Genomic DNA, 18,650 nt, shown 5'->3' with positions numbered 1-18,650 from the left:
TATAAGAACAGAGGGAAGAAATCATGCCCCATATGTATCGATGACATTGAATCCACGTGGATTCCTAAGTGCAATCACGTATTCTGGCACCATCGAAAGTTCCTCCTACAAGACCACCAATATCGTAAGAAGAAGAAGTTGTTCAATGGGGAGGTTGAGGACCGTGTAGCTCGTCGACCGTTGACCGGTTATGAGGTTTATGAACAGGTTAAGGGAGTTGAGATTGTATTTAAAAAAACAGGGCAAGTGCAAGGGGGTGAAGACCGATAATGGAAAAAAGAATCAATCTTTTGGAAGCTTCCATATTGGAGAGATCTACAGGTTAGGCATTGTCTTGACGTTATACATATAGAGAAAAATGTATGCGATACCATACTCGGGACTCTCATGAACATACCGAGTATGGTATGAATCCACTTTTTTCCCTCAGTTACACACAATCTTACAAACTCAGTTCTGGGAATCTTTGATGGCAGAATACTGCTGCAATCCAATGTACCCAGAATTGATGCGTGAGTTCGTTTTAAACTTTTTTGTTGACAATGGTGTTTTTTCGAGTTCTGTTAAGAAGGTTAAAATTGAATTCAATAGTTAGATATTGGGAGAGTGGCTAGGTGTGCCTGTCACTGGATTTGATGTTTATTATGTTGGGTCGAAAATAGTTTTCTCTGGGATTGATGAAAATAATGTTTGGAAGTTTTTAGGGATTATTGGAAAGCGAGGAAAGGTGAGCCACAATATATTGTCCCCTCTACATAAATTGTTATATAACATTGCTCGTAGATTCATTTTGCCACGAAATTCTATTTCCTTCATTAATGATTTCTCATGTAAGTGAATGTATATCAAAAGGATGTGTGATAGGGTATGGAGGTTTGTTAACCTGGATTTTTAGAAAGCTGGGTGTTCCCCTGGAAGGTCAAAACTTTCCCATGAGTCCAAATAATATGATAGGTGCTAAGTGTTTAAGTAACTTACACCTTAAACTGAATGAGAATGGGACCCTTGAGAATGTTACTGAACAAATTAATGTCCAATCTGACAATAAGGTGGAAACCAATAAAGTGGAGGAAGAAATGGAGGAACAGGAGAAGGAAGGGTCTGAAGAAGAGGAACAGGAGCTTGTTCCTTCTGCCATTGAGAAGGCAGAAGGGTGTTCTGATAGGGAACATGTGGAAGTAACCAGTAAGGGCGAAGTTGTAAAGGAAGCTGTGGAGAAGGAAAAGGAGGATATTGGCGTCAGTAAGGAGGTGGTCTCTATGCCCATTATGAAGCAGTCTGGCTCAACTCCAAGGAAGAGCAGAAGGCTTGCTGCCAAAAGGAAACGACCTGTAGTTGTTCTTGATGATGACTCTACGTCCTATAAAACAGCTGAACCAAGTAATCCTCCCTCACCAAAGCCAACCACTCCATCATCCCATCATTTCCCATCACCAACACCATCACCAATCCCAACTTCACCACCACCTGTACACACATCACAGAACCAAGGCTTTGACCAAACCACAGTTCCTACAGCCCCTCTATATTCAATACTTCTGAAGCTCGATGAATTACAGTCCCGCTTCTTTGCATTATAAGATGAAGTTCGTGTTTCCTTAGCCTCTCTTACAGACCAGTTGACTCAAATGGAAGCTCGTCTGGGTGCAAAACTTGATACTTTTGAGGTGGAAACTGAATATATTGATGAAGAAGCTCTTACATCTTGATTCCTCCTACTGCTTTTAATATTTTAATTGTCCTAACCATCATTCACTCGAACATTATTCTACTTATGTTTTTCTTTGTACCAGCTAGGGTATAGTTCCTATAATTGATAACTTGTTGAACATCTTTTTCTTTATGCTACTAACTGTTTGTGAAGTTTAAACCATGCTCATCATGCTTGCATTTATTGGTACTTGCTTTTGATCATTGCATCTTGATTCAATCTTTGGCTATATGTTTAGTGCCGTGGCTTGATTATCCTACTTCTTTTTGATTGATGTCAAAAGGGGGAATATTTGGCACAAACTTTAAATGATGCTTGAGTATGCTTAGTTTATATCAGTATCTATTCTGTTGAACATTAGGACTATATGTTATGCTAATCTGAATATTATGCTCTACTTATTCATATATGCTTTGATGCTCTGATATAATATAATTGAGATGAATTGGATTATATGCTCTGATATATGTGTTGATTTATATCAATCAAGCTCTGATCAGTAATAAGTTTAGCAAGATTAGCTCTGATAATTGCAACTACTCTGATCTATATGATCTATATGCTCTGATATAATTGATATAATTTCAGCTCTGATTAATTTTAACCAAACTGATTGTTTTTAGCTCTGATCATCAAATCAGTAAATTATTTGTTATTTGCTCTGATATTACTGTGATTACTTATGCTCTATGCTCTAAATTGTTACATAAATGCTGTGATAAAAATGCTGATATTGTTCAGAATTTTTGTAAGTTTTGTTATGTTCATTTTAAATAATTTTTATTATTAGAGTAATTTGTTTTTAAGATATGCTTGGTAAATTATATTATTATGAATTAATTTACTAAGTTATGTAGAGTTGTTTTAATCTCTGACATGGTCTACAATATTGATTTTACTCTATTTTATTTAAGTTAGTTTAAAAAGTTTGTCATCATCAAAAGGGGGAATTTGTTGGACCTCTTGAGTTTTGATGATGACTACACTTTATTTAAACAAATATGTTTTAGAGATTGTGTGCAGGTCGATATCCGGTCTTGATTATGATCGTTGATGGTACCTATGACTTGGTTCATGGAAATGTACGTGTCAAAAGGATCCAAAAGGTGTTATAAGAAGTATATCGCTTAGGATGTAAAATGAAGATAGAAGGTCTATTGTTCCTAAGTTGGATGTTCTAACAAAACTGGAAATTGGAGAAAGCTTACGTCCACTGAAAATTCTGGTTATTATTTTAATTATTATTTTTAGTTGATGTATTAATTAAAGTTAATTTGTTGCATTAATAAATTATTAAAGTTAATTGGCAAAATATTTTCTAAAATATCTAACGTGTGATTTTCTAAATATAAGCCTTTATTTTAGGATCTATGTTTAGTAAATGACTAAATTTAGCTAAGAAGGAATAACAGATGATTTTAAGGGATCCTTAGCTATTATTAGCTAAAGGTAACGTCCCTAATATTAGTAATAGGTAACCGTCCCTATTATTAGCTAAAGGCAACCGTATCTAAATTTAGCTAAAGCAAACCGTGGTTATTATTGGAAAAGGGAACTGCAGCTAATTTTAGTATATGGGAACTGCTGCTAAAGGGAACAATATCTATTATTAGTATCTGGGAACAACGGTTATTATTAAATAACCGTGGGCTTGAATTTGTCAAGTTTAATACCTATTTTAGACACTAACCGTAGGATGACCTTGGATATTAAGATCCATATTATTCTCCTTATTATTTGGGATAAGGGAATAATGGTTAGTTACCTCCTTTTCATTAGGGATTTTAGCTCTATAAATAGAGACTTTCAGTTGCTCCTCAAAACTTGCCTTAGTGTGAGCCATTAAATCATACGTGATTTTGGGAGAATTTTTACAAGAAAATTTTGTTTTAAAATTGCCAATTAATTTATAAGATTTTCTTGTGCAACTTATTGATTTTATTTTTAGAGAATTTTTATCCTTTTGTAAGGGATTTTGAGTGATATTTGTAATTAGACTTGGGTGAGTCTAAGGGGGAAATAGATAGCTTTGAGTGAAGCTAGTGTGGAGTTTAACTTTTAGTGAAGCTAAGTTTGTTGCTTTGAGTGAAGCAATTAGAGAGAGAGTTTGGCATAGTTAATGCGCTTCGAGTGGAGTAAGGTGTATAATGTAAGTCTGTTTCATTATTTCGCTCTAAGTTTAAGCTTTTTTTATTTTATTTAATTCCGTAAAAACAGGGCAAAAACGCTTAAACTCGTAACAACAACAATTCACCCCCCCCCCCCCCTCTTGTTGTTGTTCTCGTCTCTAACTAAGTCTACATCATTACTCATCTTCTTCTTACCACCCTTTCCCTTGTTACTGCCACCAACATCATCAGCTCTATTTCTTTTCTTACTCACCTTAACCTGTGCCCACAACTCCGGACGAATACCCTTACATTGAAAGTAATCTCCCACGGCCTTAACATCCTTTATCTTACCTCCAATGTTCATGAGAGTCCCGAGTATGGCATCGCATACAATTTTCTCTAATATGCATAACGTCAAGACAATGCCTAACCTGTAGATCTCTCCAATATGGAAGCTTCCAAAAAATTGATTCTTTTTTCCATAATCGGTCTTCACCCCTTTGCACTTGCCCTGTTTTACCAAATACCGTCATAACTCCCTTAACCTGTTCATAAACCTCATAACCGGTCAACGGTCGACGAGCTACACAGTCCTCAACCTCCCCGTTGAACATCTTCTTCGTTTTACGATATTGGTGATCTCGTGGGAGGAACTTTCGATGGTGCATGAATATGTGTTTGAACTTAGGAATCCACGTTGATTCCATGTCATCGATACATATTGGGCATGCTTACTTCCCTTTGTTCTTATACTGCCATACACCGGAAAATCATTAATGGTGCATAAAAGCATTGCACGCTAGGTGAACTCCTCATTGGCATATGCATCAAAAACGGAAACACCCTCATCCCACATCTTTATGAATTCCTCAACGAAAGGTGCCAAGATATACATCTATGTCATTGCCAAGTTGTTTAGGACTCGAGATAAGAAGTGAAAGCATAATGTACTTACGCTTCATACACAACCAAGGTGGCAAATTATAGATCACTAATAGTACCGGCCAAGTACTATGTTGAGAACTAAGATTGCCTAATGGGTTCATTCCATCTGTACATAGTCCGAGCCTTAAATTACGAACTTTATCCCCAAAATTCTTATGCAGCCTATCAATACTCTTCCACTCCGGAGAATCAGATGGATGTGTGAGCAAGTGACCTTTCTTCACCCTATCTGCATGCCACCTCAAATTTAACGCGTCTTTCTTAATAGAAAACAAGAGCTTGAATCTAGGTATTATTGGAAGATACCACAATACCTTAGCAGGGGGCCCTTTAGCATCCCCAGCCCCTTTACGCTTGTAACGCGATAACCTATACCTAGGACACTCTTCTAAGTTCTTATTTTCATTCCGATATAATACACAATCATTCGGACGCGCATGAATCTTCTGGTACTCTAAGCCGAAAGGACACATGAGCTTTTTGGCATAATATGTCGACTTTCGAAGTTCATTTCCCTCAGGAAGCATCTCACCTAACGCTTCTAATAACATTGTGAAACTAGCATCACTCCAATTGATCTTTGACTTAATGTTGAAAATTGTCAACACGGTACATCCAGGGTACAAAGGCTTTTGAGAAGCCTCTGTCAACAAGTCAAAAACACAAGGACGTTTTCCTAACTCTTCCTCGACTCCCTCCATCATCTCGTCAACACGATCTACATCCTCATCGACGTTCTCTTCATATGTCTCATACCCATCAACATGATCTACTAAATCCGCATTGACATCCACATTATTGACATTCTCAACAATATTTTTTTCTTTGTAAACTCCCTCCTCACCATGCCAAACCCAAACATGATATTGAGGCCTAAACACACGTCGAAGTATGTGCTCCCTAAGGATTGTAACACTATCTACCTTTGATACATTACCACACTTGACACATGGCAATAAAAACCAACTCCCCCGTCCTAACTTGATGTTCAACGGTAATACTACAAAATTCTAATACGCCGTCAATAAATTCTGACGATTCAATGTTTCCATACATCCAAGAATGAGCTTTTTTCATCCTAAATGTGATTAATTAATTCAAAACAAAATTAATAATCACTTTTTAACATATTTACTTAACCCTAGTTAACCACAAAATTAAGTAATAATCATTTATTTAACCCTAATTTACAATAATTAACCTTCATAATCTATAAATTGTTCAAAAACTATGTATATTCTAATAACAACATTGTGTTAACCCTTATTAACCCTAATAATAATACAACTTTTTTTAAATTGTCCAAATTATATTTATTCTAATAACCATTATTAACATTCATACTAACAACTAATACAAAAATCATATCAAACAATAAAAGTAAAATCACATTCATAAATTTGGACAACTAATTAATTAACATTCATATTAATATTCATACATATAAAACAAAATAATTAACATACTAATAATATAAACTTGGACAAATGTAATATGAACAACTAATACATTTTAAATAAAATCACATTTAAACTATGAATACTAAACAACATTATTATCTCCAGAAATTTGAAAAACAATAAAAATTGGTATTAAAAGAAATTACCTTGTGTATCTAGATGAAAAATAGTTACAATATGACCTACAATGAAAAGAGGAAACAAAATTAGTAATTGTATCAATTTCTCAAAAAAAAAAAAAAGCAAAAAACAAAAACCAAATGAAACCGAAATACCTTGAACTTTTTCGTGGGTTTTTAAAGCAAATGAAGAAGAAGCAAATTTTTTCGTGGGTTGAAGCAAACTTTTTCATGGGTTTTTAAAGCAAACAATTGTGGAACGGTTTGAAGAACAAAGATGAACAGTAGCAAGTTAAAGAAATGCACGAAGACAGTAGCAAGATGAAGATGAAGATGATAAAATTTTGTGGGTTTGAAGAAAAATTGAAGCTTGAAGAAGAAGAAGATGATAAAACAGTGCGTGTGTTTTTGTGGGTTTATGCAACAGTATAAGGGTTTATGAAAATGGAACGTTAAAAGGCGAGTTTTTTATTTATGAGAGAGTTATTTGCTGCGGGCCAAAAAAAAACCGGAGCATATAAAGAGCTTATTTGCTGCGGGCATCAAGAAACCGCAGCATTTGATCTTTATTTTTTTTCCTAATTATTTTATGCTAATTAATGCTGCCTTTGCTAAAAGTTGCAGCAAATGTCACGCAACAGATACTTTTTTTCCACTAGTGATTGGACATTTGCCTTTGACGTGTACTGTGGTTTGAAAACCTGTGATGATGTTGTCTTTGACGACTAGTAGATTGCTTGCAGACTGGGACATCGGGAGTGAGGATTCTACCTTAACATTTGAGACCTTGCGTAATTATCTTCTTAGGTTCTCGAGGTTCTGTGTACTGGTAGAGTTTAAATTTAGACCCTAGAAGAGAATTATGGGTGGAATTGTTATGGGAATCCAAGTCTTTATGATATGCTATGTGATTTTTTTTATACATTGTATGTTATTACGTTCTTATGTGAATATATATATGTGTGTATGGTCAGGATCTAATGGACATAGAAAAAAGTATAGCGAAGTCTCAGAGTAACAATGAAAGTGGGGGAGAAGAGTGGGTTGATTACATGACCCTTAGGAGGGAGGTGGAGGAAATGGAGTGTTGGCATATTAGGAAACATGAAAGCCTATATGCGTTTAAGGAATGGATTGCTGTTTTGTGTAACAAGGCTATTATGACGCATAAATTATTAACAGAGGAACTAGAATACCTAGATTAACTAAGTATTCACTTAACCCTATAATTGAAGTTGAGGAACCCAATATAATTGACACTACTCATGGACATCCAAAAACTTTTGTACCTCCAACTAACCAAATTAATATAGTACAACTTGAGTCTAATAATGGAGATTTTGAAACACCTTTGAGAGAGGAGGAAGAAGAGAGGGCATCTACACCAGTTGTTTATGAAGCAGAACCTAGGAGAGAGATAGAGGGGGTGACTGATCATCCAAAAAGGGGACAAGAGGGAGCAATGACTAATAGTATGGAATTTGAGAATGTTATGGAAGAACAAGAACCTGAGTTAGTCCTAGCCTCCCCCACAGGATTTCATGATGACTACTATAATAGATTTGTCATTGCTGAACCTCCTACACCAGAGTTGATTGTCCTATTTGATTCAGAGGAGGAAGAATATGAACCCATGGACACTGAGGAGGAGGAGTATCTAGAGAAGGATCTTGAAGAAGACCCTGAAGAGTAAACGAACGAAAATTTGGACGAAGATCAATAATTTAGTAGTTTGATCCTATATTTACTTTTATGCCTCTTTCTTTTATCCTGTTAGACAATTTTAAAGATTTGATTTATGTTAAGGTTTTGTGTTATTAGAAGAATAAGAACTCTAGGTGTTCTCTTGTTTTATTCTTTTGGATTATAAAATTTTCTTTATGACACAAAGTTTTGGATTTTAGTATGAAAAGTTATAAGTTATTTAAATGGAAACTAAATGGTTAGGTGTAGAACCACTTGGATGTTTATTTGGAATATGCTCTAATGCGTGTTTTTCTTTGTGCGTTGTTTGTTGTTAAGACCTCAATTCGTGAGGGGTCATTAAAATGTTTCCCTGATTTACGAGGTCGTGATAGCGTGCTTATCTAGAAAAGGTATGTACACGCTGAGGTTGATTATGCATCTTACATTGGATATTACCTTTATGTGATTTATGTTGTTGGATCATGTTCGTTACTAAGGGATAGATTCACATAAGGACTTATATCCCCGAATAATAAATTAATAATAATGGAAACTTCTTTTAAGGAGAAATTGGTTTGGGATACCCAATAGGGTTATAAAAAGGATACTTCTAAGAAGGAGGATTGGAAATAGGTACCCAATAGGGTAATTTGGTTCCCATCGGCGGGGCCCTAATAAGGGCCACCATGGGGAGTATACATACTCTTAACTATTGCGATCTGTTAAGATATCGGGCAACGTCTTGGTCGGTAATTGCCTTGGGATTAGCTCTCCCTTGTGTATTCTACTAAACTTATTATTGGAGCAAGAGATTAGTGAATTGGAGATGAGTTATGGTACTCAATGGATTAAATAGGAAATGATAAATTATATTATTAGCCTTTGTATGTTAGGTGGATTGTGATGTAAATTATTGTGTGTTTGTTATGCATATTAGACATCTGCCTCAGACGTGTAATGTGTTTTGAAAACCTGTGATGATGTTGTCTTTGATGACTAGCAGATTGCTTGCAGGCTGGGACATCGGGAGTGAGGATTCTACCTTAACATTTGAGACCTTGCACAATTATCTTATTAGGTTTCGAAAGTTTAAAACTTTAGTTTTTTTTGAAGGACTTTATTATGTTTTTGTTTTTTTTTTTTGAGTCCGAAGGAGGTTCTCGAGCTGTATGAGAATTTCATTCTAGACTATCTTTTATTTATCCGCTGCCTTAGTTTTATTTATTCGCAATTAACTTAGTTTGATTACCTTAGTTTCATTTGAGTTGTATACATATTTTTTTGTTGAATGAATTGATGAAAGATTCGAAATCTTGGCTGATGGTATTATGGTAAGGGAAGGTGAAGAAGTGTATACATAATGAACAAGTGTCGACAAAAAAGGCAAATGTTTTCAATAAAATATTTGAGGCATTTGGCGTTGTGAAGAAGGTGAAGCACGGTGTATGCCAATGGTTTTTGTAACAACCCGACTTACCGTTGACTGGGTAAACAGGGTCATCACTAGGTTCGTTTTCCAAGAAACTGAAATCACACTTCCAAAACTCAAGCAAAGGGGTCACACGCTCTTCAACTTGACTAACTCAGCTAAATCCCAAAACGAACATCTAACTAATACACAAGATAATCATACAATTCTCTACAAGTCCGATATAACCAGCACAGCCAAAACAAATATACATTTATCCAAAATCCTAATACAAATCTACAAATTCCTACGAGCTCAGCTCAATATACATCCTTGGAACGCTATTCAACACTGCTAACCCATCGTTCCCGACCGGTTCCGATCTGTAATCAGACTAAAAGATGGAAACAACAGAGGATCAGATTAAACTAAGTGAGAAGTAACAATCCAAAACAACAAAACACAGTAATTCATATCATGGGTTTAAAAGCAACATCAGTTCCTTAGATCTATGTGCACACAGGGAGTCTAGTTGAGAGGAACATCCATAGCTCTAAACAGGGAGTAGGGAACCATGTTCCTCAACTCCGTCAATGACCAGCTCGCAAGCCCGATCCATCGACCATATCAATCTCAGCATAATCATTCATAAACATTTATCACATTCATATAAATTTCACAAACTTTAAATAAACATTTTACAAATGGTAGCCTGGCCAGACCCCTTTTTAAGGGACTGTTACTACTCACCAACGATGTCGCTTCAAGGTAACGAATCCAGCTATCAACTAGAAGGGTTCTTCGATGATATCGTCTCCTGGAGCATAACAAGATCACAACATCACTAGAGAGCGTTCGATACTACTACACTAACATTTAACTTATTACATCTCCTCCTAAGACCGCAGCTTAAACAAGAGTTATGCTAGCATTCTAACCTTTAAAATCTTACAGTCGATTCAAGAATATCAATTACCCAATACTTTCTTATAAACAACCATGTTCAACCAATTTCGTAAATTCAATGTCCATCCATCTCATACTTACATATCAAGATTCACAAGGATTTAAGGTTACACCAAGACCCTTAATCTATTAGAATGTATTTGATTAAACACAAAGGTCATTGTTCTTCCCACAATCAACAAGTCTTAACAGAATCAAATACTTCATCCAAAAATATTTAATTATCCAATTAATTTCCATATCTCTTGATCCCAAGTTAGGAATCCCGTAATGGTTTTAGGACACCTCTTACTAAAACAGGCATAACTCACTCATATGGAAACCAAATGAGACGATTTAAGTGGCTACGCGACCATTACTCAGAGCTCTACTATTCTTGTTAAGGCACTAAATCCCAGAAACAATTAAAACGATCCCAAAATAGCCAAAACAGAAGGTTCGTTATGGATTTTTAAGACAGCCTGCTAGTATTTCACTATTTTGAACATATCTCTCTCATATGAACTCATTTTGGAGCGATTCAAGTGCCCACGTGATCGCGACTCAAAGCTCTACAAATCTCATGAAGACATCAAAACCCCAAAACGACTCTAACTATTTTAAAAACAGAAACACAAATTCAGACAGCACAAAACGGAACCTCATTGTCGATCTTTATGACAGTCTACTAGTATTTTGGACATAACTTCCTCATACGAACTCATCTCGGGGTGATTCAAGTGTCCACACGACCGCGACTCAAAGTTCTACAAATCTCAAGAAGACATAAGAGCCCAAAAACAATCAGAACCATCCTCAAAATAGCCAAAACATAAAGTTCAGTTTATGAACTGAAATTTCAGAATCCCAATTATTCATTTTGATACTAGAACTCAAATAACCCAAATAACCAATTCTAATAAACACTAAAAACAACTCAATTACTAATTGAATCTATATACTCATCTTAAATTCAAGTTGATACCCAAATTAAATCTATGACCCAAATTGAATCCACAAATACCAAACTACTTTAAAACATTCAATTAATATTTAAATAGAATAGTTTGTGGATTACCTCAATCATCATTGATAGACCTTTCAACTTTCAATCTTGAACTTCAATTCACTAATTTTTCCCAAATCAGAAACCCTAACTTGATTCTTCAATAAACCAAAAATAAAGAGGTGAAGAAGTGGTGATTGAAGTGGCGGCAAAGGTGGTGCAGCAGCTTCGTTGACGGTGGAGGGAGGACAAGAACCGGCTGCTTGCTGGCGGCACCACAGCTGGGTTCAAACGCAGCTTGTGGCTGCTGTTAGTGGGGTGAAACCCGGCTGCTGCTGCTGGTGCTGCACGAGGGGAGCAGGAGTGGCTGGAGGTGCGGTGGCTGCTCAAGGGGAGGCTCAACGTGGCTGCTAGAGACTGAGTGGGGGAGGGCTGGCTTCCCAGGGAGAAGTGGAAGAAGGAGAAAAGAGAGGGAGGGAAAAAAAAGGTCGTGCCGTTTTGTTTGTAAGGGGCACGGGGTGTGTCAGTTAGAAGGGAAAAGAATGGGTTCATTTTTAGCTTTGACCCGTTAAATTCTATTAAAGTCGTCTCATCGTAAAACAGTCTTATATAAGACATGCTGTAAGGGTATAATAGACGATTTATGAAATAAGTAAATGGGTAGTATGAATTTGGATTTCATTTAGGAATCTATTTTTCAATACTTTATTTAAATTTATTTTTATAAAGATAAGATAGTAATCAATTAATAAAATATAATTAAAATACAATTTTATCGAAGTATTCTTTATATACGAATTTTATACATTAAATAAAATATACCTCTTTCTTGAAAATGTTAACAAATGAAATAATTGAGTCAATGTTATCAAAATAATAATATTATTACTCGAATTAACTTACTTAATAACCCCAATCAGCTTAATAAACTTATAATTAAGCTTTATTAAATGTAGTCTATTATAAGAGCATATGATAATTTTCAAAGCCTAGTGATAGAAAAGTCTATGATAAGCGCATATGATAATTTTCAAAGCCTATTGATTGAGTTGCATACGGTGCTCATATGTTGGTGTAAACGATGGTTTTTTTTAATGTTGTTGGACCATGCCATATATTATAGTTTGTTTGGATATTAGAGCTTATAGATTTATTAGAGTTATTGGAAAATCGTGTGATTATCATTTAGAATGAACAAAGTTTCTTTTGCTGGTTGAAAGAGCAAATATGACATAAGGATGAGATGTCATTCGTTAACTTGAGGTTTTGTTAAGTATAATTGTTTATATTGATTGCAACCATATATGTATAGATCTCAACGTAAGTTACTTTAAGAGGAGCTAGAGTTTTAAATTTTGGTTAACAAAAAGTAAAGGATATACATTGCAAATATGAAAGTTCATGTTCAAAACCTTGGGTTAAGATAGTTCGAAGAATGAAGTATGTTGGATTGTCATATAATGGATAAAAGTAGAACTAGTCCCGAGGCTTGGCGTTTTATTGTTCATCTTTGAGGAATGTTTACTTTAACTAATTTAGGATTAGAAGTGCCTTTATGAAAGTTTGGATGCAATGAAGTTTGAAATTTAACAACTATTATTTGTTTACGGCAAATCATGTAGAGAAACTGAACTAAATTGGGACTAAGTCATCATGAAAGCGAGACCTTTGCTGGAAAGAAAAATTGCATGTCTTAGAGAATTAATGGACTTAGGAGGTAATTATAGTGCTTTGAATGCTATATTGTGAGGTAGACAGGTAGGAGAGTTTTCGTCATATAAGGTATATTCATTATCTTGGGAGTGTCATACTAAATATTTGTGTTGGAGTCAGAAATATGAAATAGGAATTTTGGAAGTAGTTATATATTGAGGTACAAATAAGTAACAAATTTATAATTTGAGGAGTAAGATGGTTATCATTGGATAAGGACAAATAAGTCTTTGGTTGCATGATGTTCTTATTAAAAGTTGTGTACATTAGTTGACTATGGTGGCATAGCAATTTTATGTATAGTGAGTAGTAGCTTATCAACTTGCATAACCAGCATCTTGTAAGCGATTGCATGTCATGTTCCACGCATCTCAGCTGAGACAACACTTTAGAGACAATTCACACGTTCTACAGCCGAACAATTGACCTTAGATGACACCTTACAGTACGAGGAGACCCCCGTTCAGATCCTAGATAGGAAGGCGCATGATACACGTTGAGGTAGTATAGCGCTTGTGAAGGTACTATGGTCTAATCACGTTACCGAAGAAGCCACGTGGGAGGCAGTAGATGCTATGAGACGCGATAATCCCTGGTTGTTTGCTTAGGCATTTCTATGTTTATCGCTTTATAGCTATTGCATCTCCTTAGTCTTTGTGAGTTAAGTTCGAGGACGAATTTCATTCTAAGTTGGGGGACATAGCTTTGCGATATGTATGTTAGCTAGAGATTGGAATATATGCTGGAGACTTAGTTTAACTTCGAGGACGAAGTTTATTTCACGTTGGGAAGAATGTAACATTCGGGAAAATTAATATTTTAAGATGAGTAAGTTTAAGAGAATTATCAGTGCGAGAATGATCCTAAATACACATTTTAAGTCTGTCCTTCATTAGTTTCCCGCCCACATGAATGCCTGAAATACAGAAACGTTATCTTCCAAAATTTTCTGTAATATTGTCAATATAAAATATATAATTACAAATTTTCTGTAATATTGTCAATAAATTTTGTATAATTACAATATCATTTTCTAAATACAGAAATTATTGACAACCAATCTGTAATTTTCTGTAATATTGTCAATATAAAATATATAATTACAAATTTTCTTTAATATTGACAATAAATTCTGTATAGTTACAATATCATTTCCTAAAATACAGAATTTATTGACAACCAATCTGTAATTTTCTATAATATTGTCAATATAAAATATATAATTACAAATTTTCTGTAATATTGTAAATAAATTCTGTATAATTACAATATCATTTCCTAAAATACAAAAATTATTAACAACCAATCTGTAATTTTCTGTAATATTGTCAATATAAAATATATAATTATAAATTTTCTGTAATATTGTTAATAAATTTTGTATAATTACAATATCATTTCCTAAAATACAGAAATTATTAACAACCAATCTGTAATTGAGACACTAAAGGATTAAAACAGAACGAATACTTCTCTAAAACATGAATAAAGCAATTTATTTAGAACAGAGTTTGTAAAATTCTCACCCACACTTTAAAATTAATTATACTGATTTTAGATATTAAATCAGACAAGTCATAAGAGAAGCAATAAAATTACAGTGAAGTCCAAATTTGATTTTTAGGGTTCTATTTGGGGAAAATTGAGAGGATTTTATTTTTAGGGATTTTAATTTGGGAATAGAACAAAATTAACTTTGAGAATAATACAAAAATAACATAAATGCATTGGGTATGGAAACATATATTTGAATTTTAGAATACTATGAAACCTGTACAAAACTTTTTATGGCATTAGGTATGGAAACATATATTTGAATTTTAGGATTATTGAACCCTGCTTTCGTGCTATAAATGCATGAAAAATTATAACCTTTTGTCATTCACCTTTCAAACACTTCAAAAATTTTAGCTCTTTGTCATTCACCTATCAAACACTTCAATAATTTTAGCCCTTTGTCATTCATTTCCGTTTTTTAGCACAAATTATCCCTATGGCTCGAAGCTACCACATGATTAGAAATATTGTGGGAGAAACCGGAACATGGAGAATAAAAATCAAAGCAATTTATCAATGGAAAACATATGAACAGAATGGTGAAGTGAACGGCATCCATACAATTCTTATTGATGAAAAGGTTTAGCAAATACAATTTTACATAATAGTCTATCTTACATGTTTTGGTTTTGTTTACTATTTATTTAACTGATGATAAAATGTTAATTTACAGGGTACTAGAATTCAAGCTATTATCTCAAAGTATGTATTATCTGCTCATCAAGATAAAATCAAGGAGGGAAAACATTACTATATCATAAGATTTAAAGTGACCGAAAATATTGGAGACTATAAACCAACTAAACACAATCACAAGATAATTTTTCTCAAGAACTCTGTCATAAGAAACTGCAATGACATAACAATTCCAGCAGATCGATTTAATTTTGCCAATTTCAATGACATACTTGCTTTGAAATATGACACGACAGTATTGACAGGTTTACCAACAATTCTAATACATTGAACTGATTGCAAAACATTAAATAGCATAAATATTGACCTTTTACTTCTTCTACACAGACATAATTGCAGAAGTAACTGCATATAGTAATGTAAATGATGGTTTCAAATTATCAATCAACCTTGAATTGATTGATGAGGAGTAAGTCATTTTAACATCATATTTTATTAAAATGAAATTACAGAAAAATTGAGTTTAAATAATTATTTAAACCTTGTGTTTGATGTAGGAACAACCAAATTTTAGGAAGGTTTTGGGAACAATATGCAGAGGAAATTTATAGTTACGTATCCAAACCAGAGAATAATAAATCTTTTGTGATTTTTATTCAATATGCAAAAGTCAAAATTATGGAGAGGTAATAATCATTTTTAAATAACCTGATTGAATGTTGCATGATTAAGAAAATACTTATCTTATTTAATAACTCTTTATCCATATGTATTAGTTACGACATCATTGACCAATTCAATGTTCATAACGCGACTCACCATTGAACCTGATATTCATGAAGTGCATGAATTTAAAAACAGGTATAAATATCATTTGAAACTTTTTTATTGGCTCAGATCTTACATCATTGCCTTAGTTATGCATGGGGGCTTAGTAAATGTGTGCATCTGAAAAATCTAGAAATTAATACCAAGCCCCAAATTAAACATGTACCAAATTAAAATACCTAACAAAATGCACCATCAATTACTGTTTTATTTCATTCAACAGAAGGAAACTCAACGACGGTTCAATAATTCAACGGTCATTGCTTGATGAGTCTAATCAGTTTAAAATCATCAGAATTAATATTTCTTCATAATCATGAGGCTGTGCAATTGAAGGATATAGTGCTGCTGCAAAAGGTTATATTTACAACTTTAATTTATAAGAATCTTAAATACAAAACTAAACCACTGAGTTGTATGCAAATTGTAAACTACAGGAACGTTACTATGTCACATATGGCACAATCACATCTATTGATTGTGAGCACGAATGGTCTTATTCATCATGTTACAAATGCTATGATGCTGTTCAAAAAGAGTCAAATGGTTCCATGAGTTGTCTTACATGCAAAGTACCTATTCTAATTGTTTGGCCAAGGTAAATAATTTACATAAAATTTTTGGCTTTTGACTTCTATTGATTAACAAGTAAAACAAGTAAAATTTCAACAATACACTCAACTAATCTAAATTCCATCAATGTGAATTAAAGGTACAAGATTTTTGTGCGTGTTTCGGATGGTGTTGGGCAATCCACTTTTGTTCTTTTTGATTCACAAGTGAAGAAAGAATTACAAGTTACTGCTAAAGAGTTAATTGATAAGCAGGTTAAGGTAATTATTATTAGCATTGAACTATTACATTTTCAGAAAAAAATAAAAAAAAAATATAACTTTTGTCCCATTATTTTCATATTATTTTTATAGAATGGAATAAAAACTATTTGTTTGTGTTTGAAGTTAACAAATACTTTAACATAGAAAAGAAAAGCAAGTCATATTCAGTAAGTAAGCTCACCGATGATGAAGAGCTAATTTTAAAATTCTGCCAATGTTTGTACTCCAAAAAGGTATTAGCTTTTTTCTCATGATACAAGTTTATTCATTTCACATATATAAATTAAACTACAAAATGACTACATGTTAATTTTTCAATTAGAAGGAAAATGATAGTTCTGTTGAATAAAAAGAACATTCCACTTCTATGAATCAAGATATTATGCAGGTAATATTTTTTTTAGTTTGTATGATATGATATTTTCATTAAAGTATATGTAAACATTATTGAACATAATTATTTAAAATGCAGAATTGTGACTCAACAACAGAAAATAGCAACTTTCAAACACCAATTAAAGGAGGATTGGAGAAGGTCATTGACATTAGTGACTGTGAATGTTCCACAAATAAGAAGACAGTTGAGGATCAAATCAATACTAAAAGAGGTTTGGACAACATATATGACATAAGTGATCTTGAGTGTTCTACCAGCAAAAAACATATTGTTGTGAAGAAGGAGAAGGACCCTATAATAAATTAGATCTATTACTTCTAATAGACAATGTTTTTTAGTTTATTTTTATTAGTTGATGCATTAGGTGGATTGTGTTTTTAGAATAATTGATTCATGTTGAGTCATTGTTATTGTTTTTGGAATCATTTATGTTCAATACTATAATTTGTTTACTTATCTATTAACTTTTCAATGATTTATAGCAATTAATTTCTATTTATTTACTAATCCTTGACAAATCAAACATTTTCAAATTTTCATATGAGGATGTTTACAATATATAACACCACTAAATAATTTATAGCAATAATATCAATTACTATTTATGATTTTCATCCTTTTAAACCAAAACTTTGTAAATAATTGTTATCATTTAAAATCCAACATTATATTGTTAATAAAACAAAACGCATGAGCTGCGATGATAAAATGGCTCTAATCCAAAATCATGTAAACATAATTAGTAAACACACTCAACGATTGAAATACTATGAAATAATTTAGCTTACATGAAAAAGTTAAATAAATTAATCGATAAATCAACATTGTATACTAAAAGATCTAATTTTTCATATTTTATATATATTAAATGTGTATATAACAATTTTCAAAACTTTATAAGTAGTAAATTAAATATGGTTCATAGAATTAATGTGCTATTCACTAGAAAGGTAAAAAGTTTGATTTGTTAAAAGGTTAATACTGATACAATATAAGTAAAATAAATAAATTCTTGCGATAAGATAATACTGATACAACATGATTAAAATAAATAAATTCTTACGATGACTACATGACTCTAAGAAATGAAGACCTACACTTGAAGTTCAATATAAATGTTAAATAAATTCAATAAAAAAATAATGACTTAATTTATACAATAAATTAATTATTTTAAAGATTAATATAACTTTTACAAAAATATCACCCTATTATTTAGAAAAGAAACAAATATATCATAAAGATACCAATCAACATGATCATCAAATATATTACACTCAAAAATATTATGC

General features: G+C 33.1%; 1 protein-coding gene across 1 annotated transcript; it reads left to right on the top strand.

Annotated features, from left to right (window-relative positions):
* The first annotated feature begins 15,097 nt into the window (after positions 1–15,097).
* LOC130801100 (replication protein A 70 kDa DNA-binding subunit B-like) lies at positions 15,098–15,987 on the top strand. The gene is made up of 4 exons (XM_057664860.1): positions 15,098–15,241; positions 15,335–15,602; positions 15,685–15,766; positions 15,855–15,987. The coding sequence occupies exons 1-4, from the start codon at positions 15,098–15,100 to the stop codon at positions 15,985–15,987; spliced, it is 627 nt and encodes a 208-aa protein (XP_057520843.1).
* Positions 15,988–18,650: the final 2,663 nt, after the last annotated feature.

This window comes from Amaranthus tricolor, chromosome 15, assembly GCF_026212465.1.
Source record: "Amaranthus tricolor cultivar Red isolate AtriRed21 chromosome 15, ASM2621246v1, whole genome shotgun sequence".
Classification (NCBI taxonomy): Eukaryota; Viridiplantae; Streptophyta; class Magnoliopsida; order Caryophyllales; family Amaranthaceae; genus Amaranthus; species Amaranthus tricolor.
The sequence above is the reverse complement of the archived record's forward strand: the minus strand, read 5'-3'. Positions and strand labels throughout refer to the sequence as shown.

Excerpts from the sequence above, each read along its gene's own strand:
- LOC130801100 (XM_057664860.1), top strand. The coding sequence starts at position 15,098 with ATGGCTCGAAGCTACCACATGATTAGAAATATTGTGGGAGAAACCGGA. Across the intron at positions 15,242-15,334 it reads CAATTCTTATTGATGAAAAG|GGTACTAGAATTCAAGCTAT; the intron begins GTTTAGCAAATA and ends GTTAATTTACAG. Across the intron at positions 15,767-15,854 it reads CTTGAATTGATTGATGAGGA|GAACAACCAAATTTTAGGAA; the intron begins GTAAGTCATTTT and ends TGTTTGATGTAG.